This window comes from Eublepharis macularius, chromosome 18 (assembly GCF_028583425.1).
Source record: "Eublepharis macularius isolate TG4126 chromosome 18, MPM_Emac_v1.0, whole genome shotgun sequence".
In the NCBI taxonomy this organism is placed as follows: domain Eukaryota; kingdom Metazoa; phylum Chordata; class Lepidosauria; order Squamata; family Eublepharidae; genus Eublepharis; species Eublepharis macularius.
This window is the reverse complement of record NC_072807.1, coordinates 5,679,671-5,693,819: the sequence shown is the minus strand read 5'-3', so window position 1 is coordinate 5,693,819 and position 14,149 is coordinate 5,679,671. Positions and strand designations below refer to the sequence as shown.

The window sequence follows — 14,149 nt, the reverse complement described above, 5'->3', positions numbered from 1 at the left end:
CCAGGGGTGGCATTTTGCATGCAAAATGCCCCCCAACCATCAGGGGCCCTTCTCCCACCTCTACTCCCACCCCCCACCAAGGCTCAGCCAGCTCCCACTTGGGGGGCCATTTCATGGCCTCCCCAAGTAGGTGCTCTCAGCCCCCAAAGTCCACCCCCTACAGCCCCACACAAACCCAATTCCCCCCAGCTGCCACACACAGACCCAAATCCCCACATTAGCCCCTCACAGACCCAAATCCACCCTCAGCAGCCCCACACCCATAACCCCAGGAACAGGCTGGCAAACGCCAGCCCTCTCCCTTTGTTCCCTATGCTGGGAACTTCTAAACTCTCTTTCCCTGGGCAATTCTGCACAGCCCAGGGGTGCCACAATGGTGGGCACACTTCTGAGTGCCAGCTGGTCCCTGTGAAAGAGCACCTGAACCACAGACACCCTCCCTCAAATTCCCCCACCACCTACAGAGATGGCTGGTCGGCCAGCCCCATTGTTCCCTATGATGGGAAGCAACTGCACAACCAAGAATAAAACACGAACAACACAAAATAAAGTTTTTAAAAATTATTTTCCCCCTTTCAAAGTACAAGTAGGCAAAGCATTATCACACATTACACCAGCAGTCCCCCTCACAGAAAAATAACACAACTCACTTAACATCAGAGAATCACAAAAGCACAATTCTGTTCAAAAACACTTTATTTCTTGAACAGCTTTAGGTTACACAGCAGGGGGGCACACCAAAGGGCATTCCAGCATTCCACATCACAAAAATAACACAACTCACTTAACATCAGAGAATCACAAAAACACAATTCCTGTCAAAAACACTTTATTTCTTGAACAGCTTTAGGTTACACAGCAGGGGGGCACACCAAAGGGCATGGCAGCAGTATCTTACACAAAAATAACACAACTCACTTAACATCAGAGAATCACAAAAACACAATTCCTGTCAAAAAACACTTTATTTCTTGAACAGCTTTAGGATACACAGCAGGGGGGGGGCACACCAAAGGGCATTCCAGCATCCCACCTCACAAAAATAACACAATTCACTTAACATCAGAGAATCACAAAAGCACAATTCCTGTCAAAAACACTTTATTTCTTGAACACCTTTAGGTTACACAGTAGGAGGGCACAACAGGGCATGATAGCAGTGTACTACACAAAATAATACAACCCACGTCACCGTTTTTGGCAGCAATTGTGTTTGGGTGATTCTCTGATGTGAAGTGAGTTGTGTTATTTTTGTGTAGCACACTGCTTTCATGCCCTGTTGTGCCTTCCTACTGTGTAACCTAAAGCAGTTAAAGAAATAAAGTGCTTTTGACAGCAATTTTTTGGGGGTGATTCTTTAATGTGAAGTGAGTTGTGTTATTTTTGTGTAAGATACTGCTGCCATACCCTTTGGTGTGCCCCCCTGCTGGTTTGGGGGGCCATAGCATGGCCCCCCAACGTCCAATCGGTCTGAAACTTGGGGGGTTGTTAGAGAGGAGGTAGAGGAAGGTCCCCACCAATTTTGGCTTTATTCGGTGGGAAAATACCTCCCCCAGGCGTCCGGGAAGACGGAGGCATTTTCCCATTGAAAAACCCGAATCAACCCGAATCGATTCGGGTTATGGCGATTCGGAAAACCCGAATCGATTGCCTGAGCCCAATTTGATAAAAATGGGGGCTGATTTTTACCATATCGGCTCCTGGCATGACCTGTTGCTTCCACGTCATGCTGGGAATGATGTCATTCTCAGTGCAATGCAGAAGTGTTCCTGTGCACGTGCATGCACATAGTGGGTGCTCTCATCATGCCCTCTCCTGCACCCCCATCCCTCACTTTGAGCCCCGAGGGTCCTGGCAACCCTAATCTGCACGCAGGCTCTTCTCCTATTTATTTTATTTATTTATTTATGTCAATTTATAGTCTGCCTTTCTCATTGAGAATCAAGGCAGATTACACAGTGTGAGATTAGTATAGTCAGTTTCAAGGACATTTCCGTAAACAATGCCATAGAGTAAACAAGCACAATTTTACAAAGACATAGCATTAGCAAGAATCCAATACAGGATTGAAGAAATGCTGAAAGAGAATATAAGCAGTTCTAGGGCTGACATTAGACTACATGAAGCACAAGTAGCTCATAGGAGCACATATTTTAGACAACAGGTAGTACGTAAGGCAACACAGTGGTGAAGTCTATGGTCCTTAACTCATTAGCGAAGTGTCTGAGAGGCCCTCCCGACAATACAAAAGCCTTTTTGAATAATTTGGTTTTGCATCGTTTGTGGAAAGCTAGGAGAGTTGGGGGCTCTGATGACCTCCTCAGGCCGGCCATTCCACAGGGTAGAGGCCACTACAGAGAACGCCTGTGTGCGGGATGCTACCGATTTTTCCCATGTGCAGGCTGGCACCTGCAGGAGACCCTGTTCAGATGAGCGGAGCTGCCATGGAGGACCATAGGGAGGGAGGTGTTCCCATAGGTAAACCGGGCCAAGGCCGTGAAGAGCTTTATATGTGACAACCAATACCTTGAACTGAGCACGGTAGCTGATAAGTAGCCAATGGAGTGACTGCAGATTGCTCCTGATAACAGTCACGATGCAGTGTTTTGCACCAATTAGAGTCTCCTAATTAATTTGGATGGGAGACCTATGTATAGTATATTACAATAGGCAAGTTTTGGTGTTACCATAGCATGGATCCAGGTGGCCAGGTCAGCCATGTCAAGCCATTTTCCAGGCAAGAGTGAGGTTGTAGAAGACGTTTTTTGCTGCTTCCTTAACTTGTTTTTCTAGTAGTAGCTCTGGATCCAATATAAGACCTTAGCACTGGCTTTGAATCTCCCTCCCAACTACTAGAAGGGACTAATCTTTCTTTCATGAGCTCTCTAGGCACGTAGGGCTTAACAGCTGCCTCCTCTTCCTTTCTTGTTCTCAGTAATGTGGACTGAACTTCATATTGGCTATATTTAAAATGAAAAGAAACTTGGTTCTTCATATCAACAGGGCAGCCTTTCTCCCTGTGTTCCACCACAGCAGCTTTGCTGCCTGAACAGGTCCTTCCGATGGGCAAAAGCAGTAACTGCCCCTACACAGACATTTCCTGTGGTAGCCTCACCTTATGGGATGGCTTGGCTAAGGAAGTCAGGAAAACTCCCATTCTCCAGCTTTCCGTAAACTGTGCAAAACTGAATTATTCAGGAGGGTCTTCTTACACAGCTGATAGGGCTATGCTCTAAGGAAATAGTTCAGAGAGTTGTAGTATACTGTATACTGCCTGTTGTTCCTACTGGATAGTTCTGTATTGTTTAATATGTCATATCAGTCAATCTACTTATGCCTTGATTCAGCATTTTTTCCAGCTTTGTATCAGATTTCTGTATGTTTCCAAATTTCTGTAATACTTACCATATTGTATTGCTTATTGAATGACGCAGCCAATAATCATATTGGCTTATTCTGTTTAATCTACTTTGAGTCTCGGTGAGAAAGGTGGACTATAAATAATTTAAATAAATAAAAATAAATAAGTAAATCAAAAGTACACACTGCACTGACAGACACAGCATACTGAGCAAGGATAAAAGAAATTGGCCGTCCTCTTTCCTTGGCACTATACTTACCCTATAAGATAGTAATAAGAGAGAGGCTGTCCAAAGATGCATTCATTTTAGCTCATCCCTCTTCCTTGGTTTCAGTGTTTGCAGATCATCACTTGCTTTCTCATGATTATGTGCTCAAATATTGAATTACATGTTTATATGACTGACTTAGGACTCAATTGGTGAAGTTAGATAATCATGTGTAATTTGTGTTCTGCTTAGGATTGTGTTCCGTGATTCTCCTTAGTACTTGCTATTTCCCCACCCCCAGCAGATCCCCCCTTCCTGTTTGTAGAAAGGTCTACTCTCAATTTTACCTCTTGTGCATCTATGGGTTAAGTGGTAAACCTTTAAGACTAACCAACTTTATTGTAGCTCTCTTTATCACATGCATGGAGAGAGTTGTGGTACTCGAAAGCTTATGCTACAATAAAGTTGGTTAGTCTTAAAGGTGCCACTGGACTCTACTATTTTGCAACAACAGACTAACATGGCTAACTCCTCTGGGTTGTGGGACTCAGATCTGTCCATATTCCTCCCCTGGCCAACCTCAGCTGCATTTCTACAGCTCTGAATGGCTCTGCACCAGAGATCTGACTCATGTTCTCTTTTGCCGGCCAGTGAGGAGCATTGTATAGGCTCTGTGCCTGCACAGAGTGTACATACAACTGAGGGTACACTCAGTCCTGTGTGGCTGCAAATTTTAATACTTAACTCCTGAGATGTAAGACATTTCCCCAGACGGTGTACTGTGGCATGACCAGTAAGAACCATAGAATGAACACAGCACAATTAAGGAGCTCTGCAGATGAGCATTCAAGTCTCCTCCTGTGCTCATGTTCTCTTAGCAGGTGGACACACAGACAAGGAACCATGCTCTCTCTGACCCACAGCTTCTATAACTCACTGGCAGAGGCAACCCTCATAGAATGTGCCAGACTTCTTGTGCACAAGGATTTATGGTGCGGGGACTAATCCCTATGTGCCAGAGCCTATTAAAACAATGACACAGCTGTGAGATACTCCACATATTTGCTCAACACAATCACGAAAACTGAAAACAAGGTAGATGATATGGGGTTGCCAACTCTCTTGTTCCAGCAAGGTATCCTATGCCTTTGAAAGTTGTGCCGAAAGGAAGAAAAGTAGAACAGTCACTGTGTATGTGTCAAGATGCTGGCCACATCTGCCATACTCATACCTGGCAGGGTTGGGGCTGGAGGTTATGATGTTATGACTGTCTGTTACAGCTGTTTCTTTACTCTCCCAGGATGTGAATTCTTGCTCCATCCGCTGGGAAAGGAGCCCACAGAACCTTGACCCCTGGATCCTCCCTACAATAGTTCCCAGCAGAATTAGCCAGCCTCTAGGAAGGGGGAGGGATGTTAGCCTGTAAATGATATATGTTCTTGAAATTTGGTGGTGCCTCATTCCCGACAATGAACCCAGTAAGATCCCAGAATTCCAATAACTTTTATTGGCATAGTATACACATCGAAAAGAAAAGAAAATGACAGTACAGTGCAATTTGCCAGTTTGTCAGCATGAGAGCAGAATGAATTTCAGGTAATTGTGACTCAAACAGCTAATAATCAAAAACAAGATCATGAACTAGCAACTTTTCAATAAAGCTCTTACTAACAAATAGTGGAGTCTTTTGAAAGTTACTTGGCGGATCCTTACAGTATGTATGAGAGGACCAACTCTACTAGTCAAATGACTGTCTGCTAAGCTGCTTGTACTGGTTCAGGAGCCGGGCTAGTTGTCAGGGTGGCCATACTTTGAAGGGCTCATGGGGTTCATTAGGGGGTTGCTGTTGTAGACTAGATCTGTGTCCTGTTTTAAAAGTGCCAATGCAGCCTTGTGGGTCCAATGCAGCCCTGTGTGTGTTAATCCTGCACAGGAAATGTTATCTGTGGGAGAAGCTCTAAGAATGCAGTTATCTATGTTACCAGGGAGACGAAGAAGATCCACGGACCTAGTAAAAAACAACAACTTTGTTTACTTTCATTTTACTTTCTGCAACTTATTAGATGTGAACTTAGAGATTAGTTTCGAGGGGAGTAGAATGGGTAGTAGTAAAGTGGGTAGTGCCTGAAGGGGTGGGTAGTGCCTGAAGAATTTAATGCTTAACGGGGAAAGGAGACAGCCATTCCTATCAAGCAGGTTCTTCTGTACTGAACTCTTAGGTTATCAATAAAAGCTTTAACTCATGCATCCTTGGACTCATGCAGTGAAGTTATTTGAGATCTAAGCTGGCAGTCTCCGACACTAGTACGAGGACGTTGGCAACCACACAGCAGTGCAGCTCAATGCGTACAGGCCAGCACAGCTTTTGGTTGTGTGGTAGGCTCAGCAAGTGTGAATGGAGCCCATGTTTGCTTTTACCTCGTTGGATAACCCTCTGCCCCTGTTGGGTGATCACCTGCAATGAGCCAAAAAGAGGCCCAAGAAGAGAAATGAGCAACATTCTGCTGCAGCAACAAAAACTTGCAAGATCTTTTTGACTACAAACAATTGGGGGGGGGAATATATGCATACCATTTTTTTCAATCCCCCCCCCCAGTTTTCTTAAAAATAACCTATATCTCCAGCTGCACTCCTTAACTGTTCTGTTGTCACCACACAGTAGGATCAGCTAAGTGCAATCTGTCTTTAATGTACATTTATGACTTTCGACGTTCATTCCACCCTGGAGTTTGGCTCAACTCAGTGTAATTTTTGAAAACTGGAAACCAAAGATGGATTCCCTAATTAGATCTAGAAATCAGCAGCCTGGTTTTCAGAGTAGCCGTGGGCCCACAAGCTCCCATGAGCCCAACTGGTTCATCACATCATGAAACCTGCCTTTGATAAAGGATTTGCAATAAATACAGTATACAGCCCACCAGGGGGAGGGAAATTATACTAAGAGATGCTGTGATTCTTGCAAGTGACTCTCTTGAAAATCAGATTTACTCTGTTGGTAGTGCCTGTGGTACTCCCAACTCAGTTCACTTATTTAAAGCCATATGCAGTTGGAGTTCTTGGACTGTTTTTTTTATCTGCATAGTTTTTGGGACCAAAATGAGTTCGGAACCACTGCAAATGAGTCGAAAAGGTGTTTAGACATCCACTGAAATCCACTCGAACCCAGCAGGACTTTTCCCCATAGGTGAAGCAGAGGGAAAGCCAGCCAGTAAGTTCTAAAAAATCCAGCCCCCCATTGAATCCCACTCTTACACATGCATGCCTCCATACGTATCTATATTGGCTGTAGATGCCACTGATAAATTGGAGAAACCCAACAACCACACCCTCACTCATATGTTTATGCCTTCAGCCTAGCAGTCCATAAAACAAAGGTTAGTTAATAATAAGAAACACGTGCATTCAGTTGCATCAGGTGCAAGCTAACACTGCGTGTGCAGGTGGCCCATTTGTACTCCTGTCCCCGTTGGGATGACGGTAGGGGCCCCACGTGGTTGGCCAGTTCGGGGCACATTCATCCCTACGGCGGCAACCGATGCCACTGCATTTGTTGCAGCAGGTGGGACCCTCCTTGGCTGTGCCCCCCCTCGCTGGGGCCCCACTCTCCCTTGGGGTGGTAACAAAGACAGCCACTCCCCCTTGGGGTGATAAAATGGAAATTGTCATTACTGTTGGGGGAGCTTGAACTTGTAGGTTCCTTGACATTCTCATCCCTGTTGTGGTAATTGGCGCCCCTGCACCGCTCACGACCGGAGGAACGATCAAAGGCTGTCTTCCCCCAACTGGACCCATTCCCATTCCCCGGGAGGGTATATTAGCGGCAGTCACTATGGCTGGAAGCAGAATGGATCTCCCTCTCCCCATTCCAGTGACTATTGGAAATTATGTAGTTGGGGGAATGACTTGGGCTCTCATGAACTGTGCAGGAGTCATTAAAAGTGCCTTGCCCCCTTCCTACAGTGCTAAGCCCACAGCGTTTATTGCTTCTTGGCCAATCTGTGGGGTTCTCCCTCTCTCCTCTGGCAGCAGCTGTTGCAGGGAAGTTGTTGGCTCTGACTCCAGGCGCTCCTTGCACAGTTCTCCAGCCGAGTCCACCGGCAGAATCCTCATCGTTCTCACCCTTTGAACATCTAGTTCCCATTCTTGCTGTATCCTAATTGCCTGGTCCTGTTCTTCCAGGAATAGATAGTTCTCCGACTCATACGCCACTTGTAGAACTTGTGTGCGGCCCAACGGAGGGTGCCATGTAAAGAAACTTGGCACGGTTCTCTCCTCTGACCCTATCGGCTGTGGTGTCTGGCCCCCATTTGGGTTTACCGGCCTGGCCGTAGCTCCTAATTCACTTATATCCATGGTGCCCGCTCCATCTCCAGTGGTAAGATCCAAAAGGTCTTGCCCATTGCCAGGAGGTAATCCAGGGCCCCCATCCACTAGCACCAATTGTGCTGTCGTCTCCGGTAGCGTGGGTAGCTGTGGCATCTGGCCCCAATCCTGGTTACTCGGCCTGGTCACAGCTCCCATTTCACACGTGTTTAGCGAATCCTCTCCAGTTTCCAGCATAAGCCCACGACGCTCGATAGCATTGCTGGGGGGTAATCCAGGGTCCCCCAATTGCTCCCACACTCCGTGAAGTCGATACTCGAGGACTTCAGCAATCTAGCACCTCATCGATGTGAGTACAGGTGCACTCCTTTCCCCGACCCCGCAGGAGCAATTGCTCTTACCGACAACGAGTCACTGGGGGCTCCCATGACTCGGGTCAGCGAAGTACTCCGCCATCTCCAAGTACTCCTTCCCCCCATGTCATTGGATTCTCTCTTCTGCAATCATGGATCTGCGAGGGGCCCACTCATGGGTGGGTGGTAAGTTCCACTGATAGTAGGTAGACCCGTCCTTGGGGATCGCTCCTAGTTCAGGATACATTGGGAGGGTTCCCGCGGCACCAAGTCCCCCCATCGCAGATATATTAGAGTCCATTAGGTAGTCCAGTCTTGGTTGAGTCACAGACACCAGCTCCCTAGAACGTCCTCCAGGGGTTGCATCTGGTCTCAATTGCAGGTCTGGGTTGTTCGTTAGATCCTCTGGCTCCATAGTCCCCAGGTCTGGCTCTGACGATGTGAAGCCGGTAGCCATTCTCCAAAGGTTACAGGTACAGAGGAAACAGAAAGGGATTCCTGTCAAAATGTCAGGCTATGGATGACAGGCTATGGCAGATAGATCCCTGTACCATTGTAGCAAGAAATCCAGGCTCTTGGTTAAGAGTAAGGTAAGCATCTAAGCAGTAAGAACAGGTTGAAAGGAATAGTAACCTGTAGGAAAATCCTTCCTCTTAACACACACATTTGCTCCTTTCCCCTCCCAACAGTAAAACAGGACTTTTGGCGCGAACTCATCCTGAGAGCAGCTCACATATTTGTACTATCAAGTCGAAACACTGAAAAAGCAAGAGATCAAAGTTGAGACACAGCAGTGCAGGGGAGTGAGCAGTATACAAGGTCAGAAGCACTGAAAGTTTCTACAGTCCGTTAGATAAAGCACCTGTAGCTTCAATAAGTTTGTGAAAGGAGACGGTTATGGCATTGGCAATATGACATCAAGTTATAGCATGAAACATTGGTTCAGAAACAACAGGTCAGCAAACAACAGGTCAGGATTAAGTAGTGGCATGAATGGGGCACAGGCATGACCCTGTTATTAAAAAGAAAGCAATTGCCAGATAAAGCCATAAAGTCAGTAAGCCATGGGTTCAATTTCCTTCAAGGTCCTCACATAGCCAGTTCTGTTCACCAACACTTTTCACGCATGCTGCAAAGTTAACTGGGTTGCTAGCAAAATCATGATTAACCTAAGGGCTGGGCTTGAATTGTTTAAAACAAAATGTAAATGTTTTATTGTGGTATATATGAGTATTTGTCGTGATCCTGTTATGTGTTTTGTTTGTATGCAGGGTAAGTTGTAAGCTGCTTCAAACAGCAGAGAAGGCAGGTTACAAATCAGTCAATACATAAACACCAACACGGAAAACAAAAATAGGGACCACCCCGGTGCAAGCACAAGCAACGAAACAAACAAAACCAGGGCTGTAAAGTGAGATCCCAATAAATACACATTAAGGACACTCAAATTATCAAAAATACAGTTATAGTGTGTATATACAAAGTAATCCAAGTAATGAAGCAATCACAGTGTGAATATTACAACAACCATCCCAATAAATACGTCACTGGCACAACCATCCCAATAAATACGTCACTGGCACAAAGCAGTAAAAGAGGGGTGCATGCAGGCGCCTCCTAAGAAATATACAACCTGCCTCTAGGTTGTATATTTCTTAGGAGGCGCCTGCATGCACCCCTCTTTTACTGCTTTGTGCCAGTGAGCACTCTTGTGACGTATTTATTGGGATGGTTGTTGTAATATTCACACTGTGATTGCTTTATTACTTGGATTACTTTGTATATACACACTATAACTGTATTTTTGATAATTTGAGTGTCCTTAATGTGTATTTATTGGGATTTCACTTTACAGCCCTGGTTTTGTTTGTTTCTTTGTTAATACATAAACACCTGCAAGTTTGTGCAGCTTTTGCACGGGTACTTCCAATGAGCAGAAAAGTTCGGATTCTCCCAGTCCTACTCACATTGGCGCCATTTTCCGTTTCACAGTTCCCACACTGTCCATTTTTTTGCCACACATAGTTTTTTAAAGTTTTTTTTAAATGACGTTTTTTTAAAAAAATGGTAATATATCAATATATATATATTACCATTAAAAAAAAAACTTTAGAAACCAACCTCTAGTGGTGCAGGAGGAGAGAATAGCCACTGAGGGGGCAAGGAGAATGCAGGGGAACTCGCCCTGTGGTAAACCCATTGCCGCTCTGCTGCAGTGGCAGAGGGAAACCAAAGAAAAGCATCACCGTGCACAACAAACTGTATTGACAGAATTGATTCATTACCAGGAAGGTCAAGAATAACTGTGTACATCTGTGGCATGTCGAATGCAGTTCTCCAAGTCGTTTATGAAAATTATGTTGTTTAATTAAAATGTCTTTTCCATGTTATGAAACCAAATCTCTACTGCAATATGTATACAAGGTAAATGTATGTCTTCTTCCTGCAGCGTTCAGCCGTGCCCCTGTACCTATGGCAGTAGTCCGGAGGGAACTATCCTGTGAAAGCTACCCCATAGAACTCCGGTGCCCAGGAACAGATGTTATTATGATCGAAAGTGCCAACTATGGCAGGACGGATGATAAAATCTGTGACTCTGATCCTGCTCAGATGGAGAATATCCGCTGTTATCTGCCAGATGCCTATAAGATTATGACTCAAAGGTAGGTATTTGACGTCCCGGTCTGATGGATTTTGTTTTAATCTGGCTTGCTATTTATGAACCTCTTTGTTTGTACAGAGTTGTGCAGGCACTTGGAGTCTGTGTGCTCATTGATGTTCAAGGGACTTTACAGTGCTGGAATAAAAATGACTGGAAACCAAATATCTGTAGTACTGCAAGCTTGCAGCCCAAATCTGCTGGGTTGTTTTCCATCACTGTTGGATAGTTTGCCTCGTGCCTTCTGGGCTCTGTACTGATCTGAGGATTCTGACCTGCCGTGCAACTCTGGTGGGACTTTTTTGGCTTTTCGCTACAATTCAGTGAGGCATTACACCAGCTCAAGAGTGAAGTGTGGTTCAGGGCCCCCCCTTTTCTTTCACGTCTCCAGCACTTTTCTCCTGTTTGCCATTGTTTGGAGTTCCTTCTGACTGCCTTCAGACATGGTGAAACAAATTAGATGGTGTTTCGATATCACGAGGTCTCCAAGAGAAAGAGAGAGAGAGAGATCACAAGCCAGTTATGCCAGTGAGGCCATGTCTTGCAGTATTTTTATAGGGAAAAGCAGGAGCGACAAAACAGGCAGGCATTACGTGATATATGATGTATTTAGTGCTCAACAGAGAAAAAGAAAGGTAATCCTGTTCAGTAGATAAAGGAAGTCCACCAGCAAGGGAAGGGCCCTACACTGGCCAGAGGGCAATAGATGCTGGATATTTCCTCTCATACCTCCTAGCTGAGAGGGCTGCATCCTATTCAGCGGCGGTTCTCTAGGCAGTCATGGAAGTTAATTGTTTCTTTGCAGGGGAGGGGCAGCGCTCTCTCTTTTTCTTTTTTTCATAAATTTTTAACTGAAAAATTGTGAATATTTGTTCAGATTCCTCAGAGATCTAGCAGTAAGGCAAGATATAAATCTGACTGAATTCAACTGTCTGAGGGAAGACCATAAAGAATGGTGGAGGGTGGCTGTTTATTGCAGAGTTTCCAATGGCAAGACACTGTGAGAACAGGCTGTACCAGAGTGAAATTAAAGTATGTATTAGGAAGTACCTTCTGATTGAAATCACCGTTTGGACAGTGAGCTCAGGATGGGTCTGGGATTTCTTTCTCCATAGGCTTTTAAAAAGAGCTGAGCAATTCTCAAAGAGAGTTAATAAAAGTGTTACCATAAGACAGCCATGTGCATTAAGCACCCCCACCACGTGAAACCAGTTAAGCCTCAGCCTTAGTGCCTGCCCCCCGTGACCCTCCTTACACAGGCTTGCCATCAAATATGAATGACTCTGAGATGATAGAAAAGTTTTCTGTCACAATTTGATGCTTCTTCATGAGCAAACCAGCCATGTATAGCCACAGCCACAGCCAATCTGGGCACATGTATAATTAGGGACAAGGACAAAGACATTATTGACAGATAGCTCTGGGCATAAGCTCTGGAAGGTCTCATATATTGTTTGTCACAGGATAATTGGCAGAAGCAAAACCTCTTGTGGCCTATATTGGAGATGGGTTATCCAATATTTTGTGTTTCTCTTGCTCCAGAGACATCCCTAGTTGGGCCTTATAAATATTGGTTGAATAGAAAATATTGTGAAACCATATAGTCATCGTAAGAAGCATATTGCATTTTACTACACTTTGCAAAATGATTTGAACCAGCTGTCATGGCTCAAGGATATTGATTCTTTCATTAAGTTTTTTTCAGAACTGCTTTCTTGGCATAAAACCAGTAGAGGACACGGCTGTACCTAAAAACAGGTTATAAAGCTGATTTAGTGTTTGCAAAACAAGCGTTCAGACTTAACACTCATTTTCTACTGAGTCTGTTTGCTGGAATGCGTCTGTCCTGTGGTGATACTTGGCATGGCAGGTGGTAACCACTGTTGATGTACACTCACAGTTTACTAGATTACTTGGATTATGTATGTCCCAGAGTACTCATGGGCAGGTCATACTTTGGCCTGGCCTCTCTCCTAGCCATACAGTGTGACCATTTAAGGGGACTTAAAACTTCAGAAGAGGGAGCAGCAGTTACTACCGATTCTGCCCTCCTAGTGTAGATCACCACATTGCCTCCATGCTTTTCCTGAGAGTTCGTTGTCTCTGAAGAACAAAATTTAGGGGTCTGAGTGGGGTGCAGCAGGGGCGGGGGGGGGGGGAGAGATCAGCAAAACCCACTGCCTCTTCACTTCCAAAAACTTGAGTGCCTTTTAGTTTTTGAGAACTGAGTGGCTGGATACAGGTCATTACTTTTGTGTGCATGTGCTGCTGTTCTCATGTACTCATCATTGGCAACATCCACTGTGCTAGCACATGCTCAGAAGTTAATGGATTGAACTATGGCTGCTGGTCAGGTTATCACAATTTCTGATGACTCTCAGCAAGTTGTTTGAAAGGAATACGTTGCTTCATAAGACCTATCACTGATTTCAAAGACCATTTTGGATGTGCTCAGAAGGGTTTCTCCCCTGCTCCCTCCTGGGGGCCCCCATTGCACAGACAGGTGACTATGCAGCCGTATGCATTCTCCTGGCAACCTGCTTCTGGTTTTATAATGCCAGAAAAAGAGATTTCTCTGGTTATAGAAAGAAATCCATGACCTGCATTCTCTGTGTGTGTGTGTGTGTGTGTGTTGGAAGAAATGTCGAAGCCGCTCCTGTCTTCCTTTTTGCAGAACGTTTGAGGCTTGTTGAACACAGTGGCTGCTAATTAGTACCTGTGGAGGAACACTTCAGATGAGAAAGAGATGTTGCTGACACGTTTTTCTGCCATCTGAAGGAGGTGTGCTGCATTTATTATCAAGTCTGCCATGGATGGGGGCAAGAACACAGAACAGTCATTTCTTTAAGGGCATGGAAAGGCTGGTGTGTGTGGATGTCGGAGCTGAGGGCTCTACAGAAGAGGAGTTTGTATTGGAGAGGGGAAGTTGCTAACAGGAGGCTGCAAGTGTAAGCCATTTAACCTCACAGTGGACAGAAGTTTCTAAGGTCAGCCTTGTAATCAGCCATCCTGCCTGGGGAGAAGAAGTATTTATTCCAGATGAGTAACTGGCCAAACCACCAACTCAGGTTTGAGACAGAGAAAGGATTCATTAAAAAAAGGCCATCAGCTGATGAACAGGGCCGCATCCACATACAATTCCATAATGCACTCTTGCTGCACTATAGCAGCCTTTTACAACTGGATTGGCTTATCCACACAGGTAAATCTACTTGCACACAATTGTTGTACCACAATGATAGCAC

General features: G+C 45.0%; 1 protein-coding gene across 1 annotated transcript in view; it reads left to right on the top strand.

The window, feature by feature from the left end:
• Positions 1–14,149, top strand: part of ADGRL3 (adhesion G protein-coupled receptor L3) — a 673,348-nt gene that overhangs the window by 65,832 nt on the left and 593,367 nt on the right. Inside the window, exon 2 of the mRNA XM_055002453.1 lies at positions 10,695–10,908. Coding sequence (XP_054858428.1) covers positions 10,695–10,908 — 214 coding nt within the window. The remainder of the gene's footprint in view (positions 1–10,694; positions 10,909–14,149) is intronic.